General features: G+C 45.7%; 1 protein-coding gene across 6 annotated transcripts in view; it reads right to left on the reverse strand.

The window, feature by feature from the left end:
* GRAMD1A (GRAM domain containing 1A) overlaps positions 1–24,013 on the reverse strand; it is a 275,350-nt gene that overhangs the window by 212,030 nt on the left and 39,307 nt on the right. For 5 of the 6 annotated variants that reach the window (XM_033914365.1, XM_033914366.1, XM_033914364.1 and 2 more), the window contains exon 2: positions 21,053–21,284. In XM_033914365.1, the coding sequence (XP_033770256.1) occupies positions 21,053–21,190 (138 nt within the window). In that variant the 5' untranslated portion in view covers positions 21,191–21,284. Of the gene's footprint in view, positions 1–21,052; positions 21,285–24,013 lie in introns of those variants that run through there. The other variant, XM_033914367.1, reaches the window with a different exon arrangement.

Consider the following 24,013-nt stretch of genomic DNA (forward strand, 5'->3'; position numbering starts at 1 on the left):
GTGGGATATAACTATACCAGGATACAACCTGCTTCGCCAAGACAGAGAGGGTAAGTTAGGAGGAGGGGTAGCACTTTACATCAAAGAGATCATCAAGACAACCAGGATCACGGATGTCAAGTATACTGGGGAATCCATCTGGGTAAACCTGGCCAGAGGCGGGGAAAAATGCCTGTACCTTGGTGTGGTATACAGACCTCCAAGACAATCGGAGGACAAGGACGCAGAATTAATTGAGGACATTGAGAATATCACCTTACGGGGGGATGTTGTTCTTTTAGGAGACTTCAACATGCCTGATGTAGACTGGAACACTCTCTCAGCGACAACTTGTGATAGCAGGAGGATATTGACGTCCATGAAGGGAGTACGGCTCAAACAAATGGTACTAGAGCCCACCAGGGCCCGGGCCATCCTGGACCTGGTACTTACGAACGGGGAAAGCGTCTCGGAGGTCTCGGTGGGAGAAACGCTAGCCACCAGTGATCATAACATGGTATGGTTTAACCTTAAGAAAGGCTTCCCTAGATCACAAACAAAAACAAGGGTACTCAATTTCCGAGGCACTGACTTCGCACGCATGGGAGATTTCGTCCATCAGAAGCTGCAGGTTCAAGAAGTAACTGATAATGTGGAAGCTATGTGGTCAACCTTGAAATCGACTCTTCACGAGGCAACTATCCGCTACATAAAATCGGTATCTAAACAACAAAGGAAAAATAAACCCCAATGGTTCACTGATGAGGTCTTGTACCTCGTCAAGGAGAAGAAAAGAGCATTTCTTTCATACAAACGCACCGGGGAAAAGGAAGCAAACATTGAATACAGGACAAAGTCTACAGCGGTCAAAACAGCAGTCAGGGAGGCCAAGCTTCAAATGGAAGAAACTCTAGTGAAGAACATTAAGAAAGGGGACAAATCCTTCTTCAGGTACATTAGCGACAGAAAAAAGAACACAAACGGGATAACACGCCTTAGAACGCCAGACGGGGATTATGTGGAAACAGACTCCGATAAAGCCAAACTACTGAACGATTACTTCTGCTCAGTCTTTACCTGTGAGGCACCAGGGCACGGGCCACGGCTGGAAACAAAGCAAAGCATGGAAGACCCATTTCAGAATTTTGAGTTCACAACTGCTGATGTTTACAGAGAACTGTCAAGACTCAAGGTGAACAAAGCCATGGGACCGGACAATTTGCACCCAAGAGTGCTCAGAGAGCTATGCGATGTTCTGGCAAAACCGTTTGCCATGCTCTTCAATCTCTCCCTAAGTAAGGGGAGAGTCCCCCTGGACTGGAAAACAGCTAACGTCGTTCCTCTGCACAAAAAGGGTTGCAGAGCAGAGCCTGCGAATTACAGACCGGTGAGTCTCACATCAATAGTGTGCAAACTCATGGAAACTCTACTTAAAGGTAAATTAGACACGATATTGGATGAGGAGAATCTAAGGGATCCCTGCCAACATGGATTCACTAAGGGCAGGTCATGCCAATCCAATCTTATCAGCTTCTTTGATTGGGTGACAGGAAAGCTAGACTCGGGAGAGTCTCTGGACATAGTGTACTTGGATTTCAGTAAAGCTTTTGACAGTGTCCCACATCGTAGACTATTAAACAAGATGAAATCGATGGGGTTAGGTGAGAAACTAACTGCATGGGTCAATGATTGGCTGAGTGGAAGACGTCAGAGGGTTATGGTCAACGGCACCCTCTCTGAGACTTCGGAGGTGACCAGCGGAGTGCCGCAGGGCTCAGTCCTGGGACCATCCCTTTTCAACATATTCATAAGGGACTTGACCCGAGGGCTTCAGGGTAAAGTAGCACTGTTTGCCGACGATGCCAAACTGTGTAATACAGTAAGCGAAAGCAATCTCAAGGATAGCATGATGCATGATCTGATCACGTTGGAAAACTGGTCCTCAATATGGCAGCTGGGCTTCAATGCTAAGAAGTGTAAGGTCATGCATCTCGGCAACAGAAATCCATGCAGAACATACACCTTGAATGGAGAAACACTAGCTAGGACTTCAGAAGAACGGGACTTGGGAGTAATCATTAGTGCAGACATGAAGGCTGCCAAACAAGTGGAGAAGGCCTCATCCAAGGCAAGGCAAATGATGGGATGTATCAATAGAAGCTTCGTTAGCCGCAAACCTGAAGTCATTATGCCACTTTACAGAACCATGGTGAGACCTCATCTGGAATACTGTGTGCAATTCTGGAGGCCACATTACCGTAAAGATGTGCTTCGAGCTGAGTCAGTCCAGCGGATGGCCACTAGGATGGTCTCCGGACTCAAGGGTCTCTCATACGAAGAAAGACTGGGCAAATTGCAGCTCTATACTCTAGAGGAGCGCAGGGAAAGGGGTGACATGATAGAGACATTTAAGTACGTCACAGGTCGTGTCGAGGTGGAAAATGACATATTCTTTCCCAGGGGACCCTCGGTCACAAGGGGGCACCCGCTCAAACTTAGAGGAGGGAAATTTAGTGGTGACACCAGGAAGTATTTCTTCACAGAAAGGGTGGTGGATCAGTGGAACAAACTTCCGGAGCAGGTGATCAGAGCCACCAGCGTGCTCGACTTTAAGAATAAATGGGACATCCACGTGGGATCCCTACGAGGGTCGAGTTAAGGAACTGGGTCATTAGCACTCGGGCTTTATGGGGTGGGTCAGTAGAGTGGGCAGACTTGGTGGGCTGTAGCCCTTTTCTGCCGTCATCTTTCTATGTTTCTATGTTTCTACACTTAGACCAGCTTTTCATTCACCTAAATTTTCCACGATGTTTAGATGCGGTCTGCTACCCAACTAGTGTCTATGTGGTGCCTATCCTTAACCACGCCCATGTTACACCATTACACCCACGTCTACATACTTGGATGCTACTTTTCCCAAAACTCGTGTCTACCTCGCATCCATATTCTGAGAACGCCTATCTGAGGCCTACCTCCGTCTAAGTCCCAATTAACACTTGTTAAGACCCTTAAATCCCTCATTATCCACTTATATCGGACGCCTAAACCATGCCTAAAGTTAGGCGCACTTTGCAGAATCTGGGAGTGACTATCCAAGACTATTCTCATTATTCTCTCCTATCTTGGGAAGAGACCCTGAAGACCTGCCAATGTCAAGCCACTCACTGTGAGTAGTCACTTTACGTGTCTGTGTCTCAGCTATATTTAGGGGTCTGTTTTCAAAAAATGCTCATGTCTCTGAGCAGGAGTGAAAACAGATGCTCAGTACTGATTTCCCACACTAGAGAGTAATTCTATAAAATGGGCTACAATTATGACCAGAATACTGACATATATTCATGAATGTTTGCACATATTCATGTAAATGCCAATAATCTGGTGACCTGCTATTCGTTAACTATGCACATATTGTCAGTAGCTCACTGTTTAGAGATGGGTGTGGCTCACACTTACCTGTGTAACGTAAAGAATACTACCGTATTTTCACGTAGATAACGCGCACCCGTGTAAAACGCGCACACGGGTATAGCACGCGAAAAACACAAATTTATGTACAGAAATTTTTATATACCGCGCACACCCGTATACCGCGCATGCTGCCTGACTCTCCTTTCGCCCGCCCCGACTCTCCTCTGGCCAACCCGACTCTCCTTTCGCCTGCCCCGACTCTCCTCTCCCCCTTGAAGTCCTGTCCCCACCCTGAAAGCCTGATGCCCCCGACGTCCGATTCAGCCCCCCCCCCCCCGCAGGACCGCTCGCACCCCCACCCCGAAGGACCGCTTGCACGCACCCGCACCCCCACCCTGAAGGACCGCTCGCACGCACTCCCACCCGCACCCCAACCCTGAAGGACCGCTCGCACCCCCACAGCCTCCCGACCCCCCCATCATGTAGAAGCTCCTACCGGTGTCCTGCTGCTTCCTCTTGTTGGTCCCGACTCCCCGACATGATCGGGGCAAGAGGGAGCTCAAGCCCTCTTGCCCCAGCCAACCGCGGCACCCCCGACACGATCGGGGCAAGAGGGAGCTCAAGCCCTCTTGCCCTAGCCAACCGCGGCACCCCCGACACGATCGGGGCAAGAGGGAGCTCAAGCCCTCTTGCCCCCCCGACTCCCCAACACGATCAAGGCAAAAGGGAGCCCAAGCCCTCTTGCCCCGCCGACTCCCCAACTCCCCGACAATATCGGGCCAGGAGGGAGCCCAAGTCCTCCTGGCCCTGGCGACCCCCCCCCCGCTAGTTGTTCGGGCCAGGAGGGAGCCCAAACCCTCCTGGCCACGGCGACCCCCTACCCCCACCCCGCACTACATTACGGGCAAGAGGGATCCCAGGCCCTCCTGCCCTCGACGCAAACCCCCCTCTCCCCAACGACCGCCCCCCCCAAGAACCTCCGACCGCCCCCCCAGCCGACCCGCGACCCCCCTGGCCGACCCCCACGACCCCCCCACCCGCCTTCCCCGTACCTTTGTATAGTTGGCCGGACAGACGGGAGCCAAACCCGCCTGTCGGGCAGGTAGCCAACGACGGAATGAGGCCGGATTGGCCCATCCGTCCCAAAGCTCCGCCTACTGGTGGGGCCTAAGGTGCCTGGGCCAATCAGAATAGGCCCGGGAGCCTTAGGTCCCTCCTGGGGGCGGGGCCTTGGGCACAAGGTCGGGTTGGGCCCATGTGCCTCAGGCCCCGCCCCCAGGTGGGCATCGCCTACTTAGCAATCTCCCAAAAGAACATGCGACGTCTTCAAATAATGCAAAATGCAGCGGTCAGACTTATCTTCAGGCTAAAGAAATTCGATCATGTAAAACCCTACTACCGGCAGTTGCACTGGCTGCCGATGGAGGCACGCGTAAAGTTTAAATTTGCCTGCCTCTGTTTCAAAGTACTATATGGACTAGCCCCCAAATACATATCGGATCTTTTCTGCTTCTCTACCAACAAATGCAAGAGAAGCACACATTCAAACTTCGTTTCCCCTCCAGTTAGAGGTTGCAGACTGAAAAAACACCACGAGCACCTTCTCTCACACCGGGCAGCCCTATGGGGTAAAGACCTAGAGCAATTTCTCTCGCCCACTACTTACGAAGAATTTAGGAAGCGTCTAAAAAAACATACCTGTTCCTGAAATACCTAGACAACTGACCTGTTCTCCCCCTTACTCTCCCCCTTACTCACTCACTCTTTCCGCTCTCAAGTCCAATTATTCTGTACCTTCTCTAATCTTTTGTAAACCGCATAGAACTTTACGGTATTGCGGTATATAAACTGTTATTAAACCCGGTGAGAGAGGCCGGGACATAGATGTAGACGGCCGCAGCCCCGCGAGGCTAAATGGCCACGGCGAACCGGGAGCCCCCGGACGCCGACACGAAAAACAAAAAGAGGTAAATAGAGCAGGAAACAAATTGACAACCTACACAGCGACTCCCGTAGAAAATAAAGAAGCCGCGGTGCTAGAAAGGCACTTAGAGAACGCAGAGAAGAGAGACAGGGCTTTCTGGCTCCGCGGAAAACTAAGAACTGAAGACCATGAAGAGGGGATGCACCCTCTAGTGGAGCAGGAAGGCACGCATGCATGGGCAGTACTAGCAAACTTGAGATCTTCAATCAAGTTTGCTTGAAAAGCTGTCCGCGACAGGGCTCCGTGGATGACGTCACCCACATGGCAAGAATATGCTGCCTGCTTGTCCTGGGATAATCCCAACAATGGTAACCAGGAGAAAATTCACACAGGGAAGAGAAGGAAAGGAAAGGGATTTTAGATTTAGTTCACGCTTTTTTCATTTGTAGCGCAAGGTGAGTTACATTCACGTATAATATCTGTGCTCAGGTACCAGAAAAGTAAATCATGCAAAAGTTTTTCCCACAATAAAACCGTGCTTCTAGTACTGTTTACAGCAACTTAGTAAATAGGCTTCCCAATTGGAAAACCTGGTATGCTCTTAGGCAAACAAAATTGTTTGCCTACGAGCCCACCAACTGACAGTCAATTATCCTTAATGATTACACCAATGTTGTGAATTTACCATAGGAAGGTCTATATCTACCAGATCAACATCTGACTTCTGATACAAACGATACACCGAAACAGCCCGTGTTGGATCCTCCAATAATGGCTACTTTCTCTCATCCTGGGGCTCCACCTCTTTGTTTAATCTGTGGGCCACTGCACTGTTTGTTTTGACTCATAAAATTAGGCCATACATCAAATATACACGATGCAAGCTGGCACATGTATTGGGGTAGAGTTTGGGTGGAGTGTGGTCAGAATCATGCTTTATACATATATTTTACAAAATGCGTATACAGTATGAGACAAATTTTATAAATGGTGCCTAAATGTTAGGAGTCATTTAAGCGTCCAGCATTACAATACTCAGTATGGTTCTATTATGCACAGACACATAATAGAGAATCGTGCTCAGCGACGCTCAGCAAATCTAAGTGTGCCTATATTGTTAGGCATCCTTTACAGAATTGGGTAGGGGTTTTTGTCCATGCTTTGCAGAATCGCTGTTTAAGTGTCGTATAGACGTCCTGAAAGCGCCTAATGACATAATTGGCTTTTAGAGTCATGACATTTATTTATTTTATTTATTTATTTATTTAGATTTTTATCCCGTCCTCCCAGTAGCTCAGAACGGTTTACAAGTAAACATTCACAATGGAGTGAATTGGTCATACAAGATTATACAGTAGATTTAAATACTTGGACATACGAGACTGTGCTGCAGTTTAGATATAGGAACTATACAGCAAATTAAGAACAGTAAGTTAAATATAAGTAGTTTAGTTTAGATACAAGTTATTTGAGTATAGGCTGAGAGTGGACTAAACAGAAATTTAGGCAGAAGATTAGAATGGCGAAAGAAGGGTAGAGGTGGGATTTAAGGGGGTTGGGTGTAGACTGAGGGTGACCTTTAGTTGAAGAGGAGGGTCTTTACCATTTTCCGGAATGTCATTAGTGAGTTCTGTAGTCTTAGTTGAGGAAGGAGTTGGTTCCAGAGTTGGGGAATGAAGTGGCTGTAGGAGCGTTTGCGGGCGGTTTCTGAGAGGAGGGACCTTCCGGGGGGAATGCATAGGCGTATCTCCATTTCCGAGCGAAGGGTGTGGGTGGGGATGTAGATGGGTAGCTTGAATTTTATGTAGGAGGGGGTGGTGGCATAAATTCTTTTGTATGCTATTGCCAGGGCCTTGAATGCACAGCGTTGGCTAATTGGGAGCCAGTGTTCAGCGCGGAGTGCTGGGGAGATGGGATCATGGTAGTTGAGGCTGTGTAGGAGGCGGATAGCTGCATTTGGACCCGTTGGAGGCGCTTGAGATCTTTTTTGGTTAATAGGGAGTTGCAGTAATCCATTCTGGAGGACATATGCGTAGAGGAGTTGGGCTAGGTCAGGTGTGGAAATGTAGGGTTTGATCCTTCTCAGTTGGCGGAGGTAGTAGAAGGAGGTAGAGACTACTTGGGATATGTGGGTGGATAGGGATAGGCTGATAGGTTACTCCTAGGCTGCGTACTTGATCTGTTGCCGTTAGTAGAGTGGAGTCCCATGATAGTGTTGGGCGTGTGTATTTGGTGGTTTTTTTCCTGATCCATAAGAGTTCGGTCTTAGAGGCGTTCAGTTGTAGTTTGTTGTTTGTCATCCAGGTTTTCATGTCAGAGAGGCAGTGTTGGAGGTTAGCAATTTGGGACGATCGGTTTTCGCCTAGAGGGAAGAGCAGCTGGATGTCATCGACATAGGAGTGGATTTTAATGTTGTACTTCTGCGCTATATCAATGACAGGTCTGATGTAGAGGTTGAATAGGAGGGGGGATAGAAGGGCGCCTTGGGGAACGCCATATTTGATAGGCTTAGGGTTAGATTTGTGCGTCCCTAGTAGGACAGTTTGGGTCTTTTGGTGAAGGAAGGAGGTGAACTATTGGAGGGCAGAGTCCTTGATTCCAAGGTCATAGTCTGGATATGAGGAGGTGGTGGTCGACCGTGTCAAAGGCAGCACTGAGGTCAAGTAGGATAAGTAGGGCATCGCTGCCTTTGTCGAGTATTGACCAGCTGTCATCAATGATATCTAGGAGTACTGACTCTGTGCTGTGGCCTGTTTGGAAGCCGGATTGAGCAGGGGACAGGGCCGCTTGTTCTTCTATGAAAGGGTGTAGTCGGCGGAGCACAATTCGTTCTAGGAGTTTGGAGACAAATGAGAGGTTGGAGACCGGGCGATAGTTGCCAGGTTCGTTAGGATCAAGGGTGGGTTTTTTGAGAGTGGGTTTGATAATAGCTGATTTCCAGCTGAGGGTAACTGTCCCTGTGGAGAGGGAGGTGTTAATGATGGGGAGGATGGATTCTGCCATGGCGTCTTCTGTGGACAGCAGGAGGCTGGATGGGCAGGGATCAAGGATGGTGTTGGAGGGTTTGAGTTCTCTCAGGGTCTCGAGAACCTCGGCATGGGTGGCCATATCAAGTTGGGGGAGAGTGGTAGAGAATGGGGTATTTGGGTTAGGCTGGGAGTGTGCAGGAGTGGGGTTGGTGTTGGTGTCAAGATTGTTGCGAATGGTTTGTACTTTGGACTGGAAGAAGTTCGAGAGAGTCTCACTATCAAGTTCTGTTTGGTTGTTGTGGCTTTTTCCTTGGGCACTGGTGAAGAATTGGTTTGTGAGGGTGAATAGTTGTTTGGATCTAGCAGGGGCTAATTGTAGGAGGCGAGAGTAGTAGGCTTTCTTCGCTTCTAGGATGGCAGCTTTGTAGGAGATGGATGTGCTTTTCCAGTGGGATTTGGTTTCTGAATTTGGGTGTTTGATCCAATTCCTTTCTGCTTTCCTCAGAGATCGTTTTATGGATCGGAGGTCACTGATGTACCAGGGAGCAGGTGTTTTATTGGTGGTTATTCGAGTTGTTTTTGTCTGGGCAAAGCTGTTATAGAGGGATTGGATGTTGGAGTGCCAAGTGGTGGCTGCTAGGTTGATGGATTGGGGATGTTGGGTGCAGGTTTCATTCAGGGTGCAAATGCCTGTGGCCATGGCTGGAGGGCTGACTGAGTTAGGGAGTTGGCGTAGGGTGGGAGGTTAGGGTCTTTACGTGGGGCTAGGGTAGTTTCGAGTGGGAGTTGGAATTCAATGAGGTGGTGGTCTGACCATGGGACAGGTGTGGTGGTGTAGATTGTTTGTTGGTACTCTGCAGTTGCGTCTCTGAGGGTGAACAACAATTTTATGCTGTTTATATTAAAATTGTATGCAGTATAATAGCATGCAGGAGGCAGCCCAATTTTACTGAGGAAGAATCCAGGCTGCTTGCCAGGCTTTTCCTCCCCAAGGTAGAGAAGAACATACTTACAGTACTGAACGGCCTGGGAGATACTCACCTGAAGATACAACAGGCATGCCTCCTTCCATCATGATGTAAGTATATGTTAAAGGAATCAGTGTAGCTCACAGATATCCTTTTTATAAATACTTGCCCAAGGAGCAGTACTAGGATTTGATCTTACAACCTCAGAGTATTGAGACAGTAGCTCTAACAATGAGCCACTGCTCACCTGCTTGCTCCTACTCATAAGAACATAAGAAGTGCCTCTGCTGGGTCAGACCAGAGGTCCATCGTGCCCAGCAGTCCACTCGCGCGGCAGCCCAACAGGTCCAGGACCTGTGTAGTAGTCTTCTATCTGTACCCCTCTATCCCCTTTTCCTTCAGAGATTTGTCCAATCCCTTCTTGAACCCTAACACCGTACTCTGTCCTATCATGCCCTCTGGAAGCGCATTCCAGGTGTCCACAACCTGTTGGGTGAAGAAAAACTTCCTAGCATTGGTTTTGAATCTGTCCCCTTTCAACTTTTCCAAATGCCCTCTCGTTCTTGTATTTTTTGAAAGTTTGATAAAATAGACAAAACATATAAATGTGTGTGCGGCTAGGTGCCAGTTCTGAAAGCTGTTTAGCGCCACCAATATGTTTCATCATCTTTCAACAATTGGTCTGTAATGGGAACATATTTCAATGAACTCTCCCAATAAAAAATAAAAATGTGCTCTGCTGCCTGCCATCCTTCCTTGATCCATCCCTCCCCTCCCCCAGGCATTAAATCACATGTCAATTCAAAAGCCACACTTATATCCTCTTGATTCACAAGCAGTCATTTCTCTCAGATAAATACCACAACATGTACTTTTAACACTTGTCCAGTTCCTCTGCTGTTTTCCAAAATAAACTCTCACACCAGCACAATCTGAGTAGTAGGTAATCCTCAATGTTTTTATTCAGATTTTAAAGGGCTTTTCCTATCACCCTATCAGTAGCTAGTATTGCTGTTACACGAGGAGGGCAGTATATGTTATACTCAAAATTTTATGGGGACTGTCCTGTGACACAGAGGTGAAGGCATGAGTAAGGTTATGTCACACTGCTATTTGAAAACTATCATGCACCTGGCACTCATCCTGCCCCTCTCTCTTTTTCTCCATTATCCAGGTTGAAGACTTAAGGAAATAGGACTGGCTCCTGCAGACATGAACAGCAATTCCTCCGGGGGGGGGGGGGGAGGGGGGTAAGAAACTGTGTACCGAGGCTGGTGAGTAATGAGTCCATCTCATAGACCCTCTCTACCTCATATGCACCTCTAGGCCAGCTACTATGTGGGGAGATTGTGGCACAGTGATTAAAGATACAGCCTCAGTTTTGTACCTATTTTGGGCCTTGTGTCCTTGTACTGTTGGATTTCTGTACACTCTGTGTTGCACTCGCTAATAAACATTATTTGAAAAATAAAAATAAAGATACAGCCTGAGCCTCCTGAAGTTGTGGGTTTGAGCCCATGTTGCTCCTTGTTACCCTGGGCAAGTTACCTAGCCCACCCATAGCTCCAGCAAACATTAGATAGATTGTGAGCCCAACAGTATACACAAGGAAAAATTCATATAAACTTTTCTGAGCCCCTCTGAGGGAACAGTATAGAAAATAGTATAAAGAAAGAAATGTACCTTGTAGAAAGTTTATGCTTTTTATTATTTCCCCTTAATGTGGCCTATAGTGGAGTCTTTTGTATGTACCTGGTTGTATTAACATTTGAAGGAAAAAAAGAGCAACAAAGAATATGTCATATTCAAAAGTGTAGTTAACACTACCTGACCATATACTCTTTCCATGTTTCCCTCTTGTCTAGCTCAAGAAGCAGAAGCACTTCCTATAAAGGGCACAGGAGTTGATCCCATACAGCCTGAAGAGGCCGAGGAGTAGGAGGCAGGGGAGGAAGAGCCAGAGGGGCTGTACCTGGAGGAGGAAGAGGAAGATAAGGTTGCTACTCCCATCCAACCCCTTTTCCCCACTCTGTTGCCCTTCCAGTCGCTGCCCCTGCCTGACCCATTTCACCTTCTACCCTTCCAGTCATTGCCCTTGACCCCATCCAACTCCTTCCCCTTCTGCCCCCCCCCCCCTCAGGAGCAGCATGATCAGCCTCAGGAGGGGCATTTGTCACCAGAGCCACAGCAGGCTGGCCTCCTTCATCCTCCCCCACCTCTCCAATACAGAGCCGAGGCTCTGATAGATCCAGGTGCACCTGTCCCTGGAATACTTGACGTATTGGAGAGGATGGGGGCCATGAAGGAGGTCATTTAGGCCAACTATGGGCATTTGAAGGGCATGTGGACAGGGTGGACCATGCCCTAGGGAACCGTTTTGGTGACCAAGGGCATACTCCAATCCAAGGGTCTGACCCCTCACAATGCCCGTAGTCTGACCCCCTCCTGAGGTGGCTCCAGATGCTCTTGGGGGCACCTGCCCCCTCCCAAATTTGTTTTATTATATTTTATATTTAAAAAAAAAGTTTTATTTTAAAAAAGTTCTATTTTATTATTACAAATATTTTAAATTGGTTTATAGGTGTCCTGCGTGTTTTTCTCTGGCTGCCCATGTATAACAACTTCAGTTTAGTTGACAGAGTGTAAGGGAGATAGGGGTCAGGATGTGCTGCTGAAGAATGTGTAACTGTCACTGTTGCCAACCAGGCTCCAAAATTTGCTACATTACTGCATCTCAAACAAAACAACGCCAAGAAACAAACATATCTCTTCCAACAAAGTAAAAAAACAAAAGATAAAAAGAAATAGGTAAGACAAGTGTCACTCCACGAATCATAGAAAGGCTGTTTGAGGAAGACAAATGTTAAAGGAAACAGTAATGTGCATTGAAGATTTGACCTGCCTCACAAATCCTTTCTGCCATTGATGGACTGTTGTCTCTGCTGATGTTTTTGCTGTTTGACCATACCGCACAACTGTATGTGTGACTGCATATCTACTGAGTTTTGAATCATGGCAACAACTTCAGTGACAGCTACAGTGCAAATTACAGTAGCTGCAGACCAGCATGAGAGCACACTCTTGAGCCCCCAGCACACTTGTACAAAGTACAGTCAGGACATTCCCCCATTCAGCTTACCATACAATACAGTGTTGAAAATATAGATAACACATGGTGTTAGGGGGGGTCCAACTAGCACTAATACCCTTCAAACCCTGGCCAGAGAATTCAGCAAGCTAAAAGTTAAAAGTTGAATTTATGCGATTTCCTGATCTTTGTCAGTATGTATACGCATTTTAAATAAGTATGGTTTTTGCACTTTTCTTTTTTGTCTTTAATAAAGGTTAGAAATTTATATGGTATTATCTGACTATTGGGAATGTCTTTCAGACAATGGATCAATAACTGATAAATATGTGGTCTTAGTGTATAATACACTTGTCATGATCTTCACGACCAGTGGCAGTGGATATATGAAAATGTATGGATACAGGAAAGGGGATCATAAAACAGTAACAATCTGAACTTAACTGTGAAACTTCATGTACCTTGTTCATTTGCATACAACATAGTTTGTGTTAAACATGCCTCTTTTCAATATTAAACATTCATACGCATATACAACTAATGCTTATCTTTGAAGCTTTAATTCTCACCAAAGAAAGGTCGGGTCCAAGATGAAACAGGATAGCTTCTGTAGCAAAACACATGCTCTTTCAAATGATATATAAAAAGAAAACTATACATTTTTCGCTGTTTTTCAGATTCAAATATCTCAATTTGCATAAATACATAAAGCCATATTTTTTGGATGGTCATATCTTCAGCTTCACTTGACTGTAAAAGCTCATATTGCAAATCTTGGAAGTATCTCATGGTACATGTCTGCTGATAAAGTTGTACCCTCAGCTGACTTACCTACCAGCAGCAGTATGGAGGTAAACTTTGCCAAAAATTTTCATTCGTTAATTTTTTTGCCTACTTTGCTGACCTGTAGAAATGGAAGCATTTTTGTAAAAGATTTCAAACTTGGCACAGAAACGTGCCCCAAGGTGTTGTACCAAACTGCAAAATTTTAGACTCCTAGGTAGTTTCCTTCTGCCTCAGTGCCTAAGCAAAGTTGGTGTTTTAGGTCACACGAGGCAAGGGAGATCGATTGCGTTTGTTCAACCACCTCCTGACCAAATTGAGATAGATCAAAAAATTTTTTGCAGAGTTTCATTTGAGACCCTAGACAACACCCCTGTAAAATTTGGTTGGATTTCAAGGGGGTCGAGCGTGGGCGGTTTTCAGTATTGGTCCACTTGACATGGAATGACCCATAAGCTATAATGTCCCCACGTAGCACAGCCTTGGAGGTTTCCCAATAAAAAAAATCGGGTCAGTAACATGTTCTGAATTAAAATGTGCATAATCTGCCCATCGCTCTACAAGGAACTGTTGGAAATAGGGATCATCATATAAATATGCTGGAAAACACCAATTGCCCCCTCTACAAGTATCTAACTACAGATCCATAAATATCAGAGTATGATCTGAGATGGCCATAGGACCAATAGTAGAGGCAGATACTTTGGGAAACAAGGATTGAGATACAAGAATATAATCAATACGAGACCAAGTAGAATGAGAATGCGAAAGATGTGTATAGTCTCATTCAACGGGGTGTAATAACCTCCAAGGATCAACCAAGTCTAATTTGGAACATAAATAGGGAACTCCCTTATAAGAAATAGAAGTCTGCTGTCCTGGAGAGGATCTATCCAGAGAAGGATCTAATACCTGGTTCAAATTCCCAGCCAATATAAGGGTAACATTCTCAAAACTCAATGAATTCTGAGATTCCGGAACTTGGAGGCAATGAGGATGGCTGTGTGAGTGCAGAGCTCCTCCCTTGGACATTCACAATTAAGAGTTATGACTAACTAATTCAATTCAGTTTGACAAATTTTGATTTCTGATGGCCTCAGGAAAACAATTAACTCTGGATTCTGTATTTACTACTAAGGGGAAAAGCAAAAGAGCAAAATCAACCCCAGTAACTCCATCTAAAGTGCCTTTACCATCTGATTCTATGGAGATTCTTGAACAGCTGATGGAGGGAATGAAAAACCTGCAGGTGACGTTGAAGGATAACTCTCAACAACTACAGGATAATTCTCATAAATTAGCCTCACTTCAGAAGAGCTGACTAACTTGACCCATCAAATACAAATATCTAACACCAGGCTGGATAGTTGTGAAAGAGAATTGCAAACTGTGAGACAAAGCTGGTCCAGTCCCAGGTTGATCATAACTCTCTCCTAGTAATAACAAAGAAAATGGAGGATTTGGAAAACAGGGAATGAAGAAATAATCTCCGGCTCTAGGAGTTTCTGAAAATATTGAGGGACAAGATATGGCAGGTTTCTTGAAAGACTTCATTCCAAAAGTGATGTCAAAATTTTCACCACCTCTGGAAATTGAAAGGGCTCATAGAATCCCTTACAGGAAAAAAAATACAGCTTTTGGCCCCAGGCCCATAATTTTCAAGCTGCTAAGATATACATAAGTACAGGAGATTTTAAAGGTGGCCAAGGAGCAAAGAAATATAATGTGGCAGGAGGCTAAATGGCCTTTTTTTCGTGACTATGCAAAGGCCACGGCAGATAAAAGAAAGAAATTTTTGGAACTTCGCCCCCAATTAAAACAGATGGGGGCGTTGTAGGGCTTATTTTTCCCTGCTGTTATGAAAATTACTCACTGCAATAACACCATATATAATGAGGACCCGGTGAAATTACAAGAATACATTAGCCAAAAAGTAAATGGAATGACCTAAATAAGGATGATATGATTTAAATAAATACATTCATCCTTTACTTTTTACTTTTGCATTAGAAGATGGAGATATTAATTTTTGAATACAGCTGGTTTTGCTTACCATTACTTTCAGGTTTTTTTCTACTTTTAATTTTTACTTTACTGTTTTTGGCCTCAAAATGTTTAAACAGTTATAGCTTGAACTGGGTTCTTCATTATTTTAGCTGTGATGTTTTGAATACTCTACAGAAGTTTGTTGGATTATTAAAATGAGTCTTGGAACGCTGAGGGATGACATCACTCACCTTTGTTGCTATTAGAGTGGTCTACGGGAAGTGTTGAGGTTGTTTTCTTTTCTCCGGGGTGCTTTCATGTAGTCGGAGGTCTTTGGACAGCAGTGAATCGGCCCCGGTATTTTTATTTTTTAAGCCAGGCTCTCCTTTTTATCATGCCAATTCCTATTTAGTGCACATGTGCAGTAGATGTGAAGATGCAGCCGCATAGTTGACACTGGGAGGTTAGCCACCTGATTGGGGAAGTTTGCCAGCGCGGTATGCCCGGATGTAAAACGCAGGAGAGATGTTCGGCAAAGTGCAGTTGTTCTACACCCCTAGCACAAACATAAAGTACTATGGGACTTACAGTGACAAGCTGATGGTTAAAGTAATTCCAGATCTGCTTCAGGTATTTGCAACTTCAACCTTTGCTCTCATGGGCCGGCTTGCTTCTGTTTTTCCATTGCTTTTGACTATGACAGTGAGCAAAGAGCTGCAATTCAGCATTGAATCAGTCCCAGCAACACACCTGTCTCTCTGTCTCTTTTGTTGTGGATGCACCTGATATGCCAGCTGTGCAGTAGACCCTATAACAAATTATCGCATCCAGAAGATACAGGCACATATCATCGCACAGCTGCACTTTGGATTCAGGACCCTGATGAAAGTTGTTGAAAGATAATGGAGAAGTGCTCTGTGTTAGCTCAAGTTATCATTTGATCAATAGAGGATCAGCTCCAAGTGTTAGCAATGTCCTGCAGAGATCTGTGTAATCGCAGGTGCCACCATGGAGTTCTTCTGTAAGGTGACTGACATCATTTCCCCATTGCCAGCTGCTGTTTATTCTGTGGGATGGAAATTTCCACAGAGCAGCATCCTTAAAGACAGCTAGTGGCAGCATTGATGGTGGATGAAACAGTTATCTTGGGGGAAGACTATTCTCCCTGGAGAAACTGACAGCCTGGCCAGGATATTACCACTTTATGCCAATAATGGGATGGTATTTAGAATGAATGTGTATGGAAATGGGAATGGGTACAGTGTGAATGAATACAGGTTTAATTGACTATTAGAATGAATGTATTTATTTACTAAAATAGAGGTCAACTGTAACACTTCCCCCCTCTTAGGCCTCTCCCCCTTCCCCCACCCTTTTACACCTAACTCTTAATCTCTCCACTGTAGTTCCTCTCTCATCCTACTTCCTGTAAACCGTGCCGAGCTCTGCATCCGTGGAGATGGTGCGGTATATAAACCCAAGGTTTAGTTTAGTTTAGTTTAGTCAATAATTTTATAATGTAATGGCTTGAACATTGCTATATATTTTTTTATTTCTTTCTGAAAGGCTTTATAGGGTAAAGTTCTGCATTAATTGACTTGCTAAATTATTTAATTCAGTGGGGATATAAGCTGAGGTTTTTATCTTACTTATTCATTGAAATAGATGGGGATAGCTTAATCTACTATAATAAAACGCTAAGCGCGCATGCGCACTCTTACCTGCGTGATCCGTGATCTGTAGGTTTGTGGCCAGCAGAAGTGCGCATGCGCGCTTCAACTCCCCCCTCACTCACTGTAAGGCAGTTCGTCGTCATCACCCCCGGCGCAACCCTTATTGCCGCACCTGAACCCCCGTTGACCCTCCCATCCAACCCTCCCACCACGAGATGACCACAAACCTCCCGACTCCAGCAGCATCAACAGTACTCTAAAACACGCTGCTTTGCGGCCTTCTACTGCCCTAATTTCCTCTGTCATGTCCCTGATGACATCGAGACAGAGACGAGGCAGAGGAAATCACGGGCAGTAGAAGGCCGCGAAGCAGCGTGTTTAGAGTGCTGCAGACGCTGCTGGAGCCAGGAGGTTTGTAGGTCATCTCGCGGTGGGAGGGTTGGATGGGAGGGCCAGTGGGGTGTGCTGCATGACGGCAGTAGTGGGGGGAGGGGAAGATGAAAACATGCTGCTCAACGGTTCTACTGCACAGGGGAATGGGAGGGAGGGAGGAATAGAAAAATGCCGGGTTCTACTGTACGAGGGGATGGGGGGTAGAAATGGAAAGATGCTGCTCAAGGGTTCTACTGCACAGAGGGATGGGAGGGAGGAAGGCAGGCAGGCTTCGGGGGTGTGGGTGGGACAAAGTCTGGAAGACAGTGAGGGGGACATAGGAAGGAGGCACTGGGGGCACTAAGGACACAGGAAGGGGAACTGAGGGCACTAAGGACATAGAAGGCACTGAATGCACTAAGGACACAGGACAGAGGCACTGGGGGCACTAAGGACATGGGAAGGAGGCACTGGGGGCACTAAGGACACAGGACGGAGGCACTGGGGCACTAAGGACATGAGAAGGAGACACTGGGGGCACTAAGGACGTAGGAAGGGGTACTAAGGACATGGGAAGGAGGCATTGGGGCACTAAAGACATAGGAAAGGGCACTAAGAACACAGGAGGCACTGAGGGCACTAAGGACATAGCAAGGGGCACTAAGGACATAGGAAGGAGGCATTGAGGGCACTAAGGACATAGGAGGCACTGAGAGCACTAAGGACATAGGAAAGCGGCACTGGGGGCACGAAGGACATAAGAACATAAGCAATGCCTCTGCTGGGTCAGACCTGAGGTCCATCATGCCCAGCAGTCCGCTCACGCGGCGGCCCAACAGGTCCAGGACCTGTGCAGTAATCCTCTATTTATACCCCTCTATCCCCTTTTCCAGCAGGAAATTGTCCAATCCTTTCTTAAACCCCTGTACTGTACTCTGCCCTATTACTCCCTCTGGAAGCGCATTCCAGGTGTCCACCACTCGTTGGGTAAAGAAGAACTTCCTAGCATTCGTTTTAAATCTGTCCCCTTTCAACTTTTCCAAGTGTCCTCTTGTTCTTTTATTTTTCGAAAGTTTGAAGGATCTGTCCTTCTCTACTCTCTCTATGCCCTTCATGATCTTATAAGTCTCTATCATATCCCCTCTAAGTCTCCTCTTCTCCAGGGAAAAGAGACCCAGTTTCTCCAATCTCTCAGCGTATGAGAGGTTTTCCATCCCTTTTATCAAGCGTGTCGCTCTCCTCTGAACCCTCTCGAGTAACGCCATATCCTTCCTAAGGTACGGAGACCAATATTGGACGCAGTATTCCAGATGCGGGCGCACCATCGCCCGATACAATGGCAGGATAACTTCTTTTGTCCTTGTTGTAATACCCTTCTTGATTATGCCTAGCATTCTATTTGCTTTCTTAGCGGCTGTTGCGCACTGTGCCGTCGGCTTCATTGTCATGTCCACCATTACCCCCAAGTCCCTTTCTTGGTTGCTCTCATTCAATAATATCCCTCCCATCGTATAGTTGTACCTCGGGTTTCTGTTTCCAACATGCAATACTTTACATTTCTCAACGTTGAACTTCATCTGCCATCTCGCCGCCCATTCCCCCAATTTGTTCAAGTCCCTTTGCAATTCTTCGCATTCCTCTTTAGTCCCAGCTCCACTAAATAGTTTTGTATCGTCCGCAAATTTTATTATCTCACACTTCGTGCCTGTTTCTAGATCATTTATGAATATATTAAATAGCAGCGGCCCGAGCACTGAGCCCTGCGGAACACCACTCGTGACCCCCATCCAGTCCGAGTAGTGGCCCTTCACCCCTACCCTCTGTTTCCTACCCGCCAACCAGTTTCTGATCCATCTATGTACGTCTCCGTCCACTCCATGGTTCTTCAGTTTCCGGAGTAGACGTTCGTGAGGCACCTTGTCAAAGGCTTTTTGGAAATCAAGGTATATGATGTCTATGGGGTCTCCTCTGTCCATCCGTTTGTTAATTCCTTCGAAGAAGTGCAATAAGTTCGTTAGGCACGATCTCCCCCTGCAGGCTTTAAAATTTTATTTTACTTATTTTTTATTAATAATTTTTATTTAATGTTACAAGTAACATAAAAGTAAAAGACTAAATAAAATAATTATAAACAGGAAATACACACATTCATCCTATCAAGCCCACATTATGAGTAGCGGAGAAAAAGGAAAACAAAACAGCAAAGATACATGAATTACACATTTGCAGGCCAATTCATTCTTAACCCAATGAACTTGTAATAAGAGAAAAGGTAATCATTTCTGAGACTTCTCATTATTCAAAATGTTTCCAAATGAGTTGGATCTAGGAAAACATAGGAATCTGATACCCATGTTACCAGACATTTACAAGGAAATTTAAAAAAGAAAGTGCCTCCTCCTACCAAGGCCCGAGGCCTCAGGAGGAGAAAAGCTTTGCTTTGAATTTGGGTTTGCCTGGAAACATTAGAATACAGACTTTTTTGGGGGGGAAAAATGTCTTCAAAATCATCATCTTACGTTCCACTGAGGACATCGAGACTAATAACGTTGATCTTTTAGTTATTACATCTTGAGAATTTTCTACAGATTTTGTCTAATCAAGACTATCTATCTACCCCACCTTCCTGAAAAACATTTTTTTATACCTCATGGAATATATTTATCTTCAGTTAATAGCTGTAACACTTTCTTTACATAAATTTTAAAGAATTCCCTTGGAGATAGAAAGTGAGTAACAGGAAAATTTAGCAGTCTCAAATTATTAGATCTTGAAGCTTTCTTTCTCAAGTGCCTCCAGTTGAAAATGAATCAGCAAATTATCTTTTTATAGAAGATGCCTGTGCTAGCTGACAAGATTTAATTTGAGATTCAACTTTTCTATAATTCTTCTCCAATTTATTTAATCTTATATCATGATCAGAGAATATACTCACAGCTTCCTCTGTAAATTTACTAAAACGTGATAGATTTTCCTGTAAAGTCTTGTCCAACTTAGTTATAGCAAACATTATGGGCTCCTTTTACAAAGCCACGGTAGCAGTTTAACGTGCGCTAAACTGCCGGCCGCGCTAACCGCTACCGCCTCCTCTTGAGCAGGCAGTAGTTTTTCGGCTAGCGCAGGAGTTAGTGTGTGATTAAAAGTCGCGCACGTTAAAGCTGCTACTGCGGGGGGAGAGAAAAAGTGAGAGGCTTTCCCAGGTGGGGGAAAGGGGGAAAGGGAGTTGAAAGGTTCAGAAAGGCTACTGCTGGGGACTGGGATGTGACACCAAGGCTGCTATTAGGGAGGCTGTGTAGGTGATAGAAAGGCTTTAGGCCAGGGCTGCCCAAGTCCGATCCTCGAGGTCTACTGGCAGGTCAGGTTTTCAGGATATCCACAATAAATATGCTTGAGAGAGATTTGCATAACAAGAAGGCAGTGCAGGCAAATCTCTCTCATGAATATCCACTGTGGATATCCTAAATCCCGGCCTTCCAGTAGATCTCGAGGACTGGACTTGGGCAGCCCTGCTTTAGGCTATAGTTGCTGGGAGCGTGAACAAGCAATGGGGAGAGTTATAACTGTAGTTGCTGGGGCAGGTAAGCATTCAGAGAGGCTAAGGTTGCAGCTTCTAGGATAGCTGCATGGGTGAACTACCCCACTGCCCTTAGCAGCTGCAGCTTTAGCTTCAACCCATTTCCACAGAAACACCAGGCTAAAGCCTCTCTCTATTGCTAGATATGCTGCAGGTTAGTGAGCAATGGGGAGTCCTTCTCCACTACTGTAATAAATAGCTTGCTGCACATCACACTGAGAGATTTATAAACATGCATAAATAATTCTGGTGGTTCAAAGTCTGTGGAGTACCTCTCCTTGGCTATATTCCCAGCTCCCATATTTGGATCTCCTTCTATAATGCTCACCTTGCTGTTTTTAATGAAATTGCGTCCACTCAGGGGGTAGTAGAGAGGGTTGTTGGGGGGTGGCTGCAGCTGCGACTGCTGCTGCATTGAAGGAGGCGAAGTCTTCTCCGAGGAGCTGTCTGACCCTTTCTCTACCATGGTGTCTGGATCAAAGGGCTTCGAAGTGAGCAGCAGGCGTTTACGGAGGGCAGGGGAGCTGTTGGGAGTGCTCCGTGGAGAGTTATTGGCAGTACTGTGGAGGGAAAACAAGAAAGAAATTAAAAAATATAGAGTCCAACAAGGAATATTTATTTATTTTATTTATTTATTTAAAAACTTAGGTCCTCTTTTAGTCTATGGACACGTTAGCGTTTAGCGCACACTAATTCAATTAGTGCGCGCTAATCAGTTAGCGCACCTTAGTAAAAGAGGGGGTTAATATAACGCCTGAAGTCACAGTGGTTTCCAAATAAACATACATAGATCAAAAACAAAAACAATACAAATCATTCTTCAAAATAATATCAACACATATGAAAACAAGACCTATAAATTCTTCAGTAACGTATTAAAAAATGTTAGAAAAATGCACAAACAACGTTAGGAAAGACAGATCAAAAATATGTGTCTACAAACAGCTTGGTTTTCAACATCTTCTTAAAGCAGTAATCTACACATAATCTTAGTTGCCCAGTAAGCTTGTTCCAATATTTATTTATTTATTTTCTTATTTATACACCACTTACATCCTAAGTAGTTTACATTAGAGAATGACACGGTGGCTGTTACCCGCGGCTAGCCTTGGGTAACCCACCAAAACGGTGAGGAAAAACCTGTGTTCATCCTTGCCTACGGGGACAAGGCCATTCACTGCCCCGTGGAGCGGTGAGTGGCTTTGTCCCTGCAGTTAAGGGAGGGAACGCGTGCGGTCACCTATCGCGCTCCCTCCCTACTGCCGCCCTCCTTACTGCCGCAGCTGAGTTGAAACAGCTCCCTTCCCCCTCCCTGCCCCTTACCTTTGTGGCCGCGAGTCTAAATTGACTTCTTACAGCAGCCGGAGTCTTGAAGCTGCGTGTGGCTGCTGTAAAGGTCATCTCTGATGCAACCAGAAGTTGCATCAGAGACGACTTTTACGGCAGCCATGTGCAACTACAACGCTCCGGCTGCTGTAAGAAGGCAGTTTAGACATCGCCGGCCACAGGTAAAGGGCAGGGAGGTTTGTCGGACCAGGCCTGTTGTCCGGGGGGGGGGGGTTGAAAGCGCCACAAAGATAAGGGGCAGGGAGGAGGAAATGTGGGCGTGGAGAGGAATAGACGCTGAAGGGAAATGGGTAAAACAGAGTGGGGAGAAGGATGCTGAAAGCACATGGGGAAGACAGAGGGGGGAGAAGGATGCTGAAAGCACATGGGGAAGACAGAGGGGGGAGAAGGACGCTGAAAGCACATGGGGAAGACAGAGGGGGGGAGGACGCTGAAAGCACATGGGGAAGACAGAGGGGGGAGAAGGACGCTGAAAGCTCATGGGGAAGACAGAGGGGGAGAAGGACACTGAAAGCACATGGGGAAGACAGAGGGGGGAGAAGGACACTGAAAGCACATGGGGAAGACAGAGTGGGAGAAGATGCTGAAAGCACATGGGGAAGACAGAGTGGGAGAAGAAGCTGAAAGCACATGGGGAAGACAGATGGGGGAGAAATACACTGAAAGGACATGGGGAAGACAGAGTGGGAGAAGACGCTGAAGGGAAATGGGGAAGAGAGAGTGGGAAGAAGATGCTGGCAGGGAAGAAGACAGAGATGCCAGACTATGGGGGGAGCGGAGGGAAGAAGATGGGTGCCAGACCAATTTGGAAGGGGGGAGAAAGGGAGAGGCACAGAGTAACAGAGCAAATGGAAGATACAGAGAAAAGACAGACAGTGGATGGAAGGAATTGAATGAGAAGATGAGGAAAGCAGAAACCAGACAACAAAAGGTGGAAAAAAAAATTCTATTTCTTTTTCTTTTTTTTTTTCTCTTCAGGATAAAGTAGTATATTAGTTGGGTTGATAAAAATTTATAAACAAAGCCCTACCAGCTGAACATCTCTTTCTCCAGTTCAGTAGCCAGAACTTTGATTTATAAGGAAGGAATAAGCTAAATATTGCAGTACTGAGGCTTGTATGGATGTTGCGGGGACGGTGACGGGGCGGTGAATGGGATGGCAGTGATGGTGACCGGGCAGTGAATGGGATGGCGGTGACAGGGCGGTGAAGGGGACGGGGACAGATTTTTCCCCCGTGTCATTCTCTAGTTCAGTGATTCCCAACCCTGTCCTGGAGGAACATCAGGCCAATCGGGTTTTCAGGCTAGCCCTAATGAATAAGCATGAGAGAGATTTGCATATGATGGAAGTGATAGGCATGCAAATTCGCTTCATGCATATTCATTAGGGCTAGCCTGAAAACCCTCCAGGACAGGGTTGGGAACCACTGCTCTAGTTTACATTCAGGTACTTTATCGTATTTATTTATTTGTAATAATTTATATTCTGCATATCCTACAATTCTATGCAAATTACACATTATTCAGGTACTCAAGCATGTTCCCTAACTGTCCTGGCAAGCTCCCACTCTATCTACTGTACCTGGGGTGATGGGGATTAAGTGACTTGCCCAGGGTCACAAGGAGCCATGTGGGATTGGAACCCACAACCTCAGGGTGCCAAGGCTGTAGCTCTAACCATTGCAAAAAAAAAAAAAAATAAAGAAATACCCAGCAATCCACAGTAAAATGAATCCGAGAAAAACAAAAGAAGACTGTGGATAAGATGTTCTGAAAATGATTTATTCTTCTTCACAATAAAATCATAAAAAACACAAACTCAAATGTAATAGTCCAACCGTACCCTACACGGTCCGTGTTTCAGCGAATATGCCTTCCTCAGGGGTCCTTAAAGGATTAAGAAAGAATGGAATAAACGATAACAACGGATGATAAATAGCTT

The sequence above is a fragment of the Geotrypetes seraphini genome, chromosome 11 (genome assembly GCF_902459505.1).
Source record: "Geotrypetes seraphini chromosome 11, aGeoSer1.1, whole genome shotgun sequence".
NCBI classification, from domain to species: Eukaryota; Metazoa; Chordata; class Amphibia; order Gymnophiona; family Dermophiidae; genus Geotrypetes; species Geotrypetes seraphini.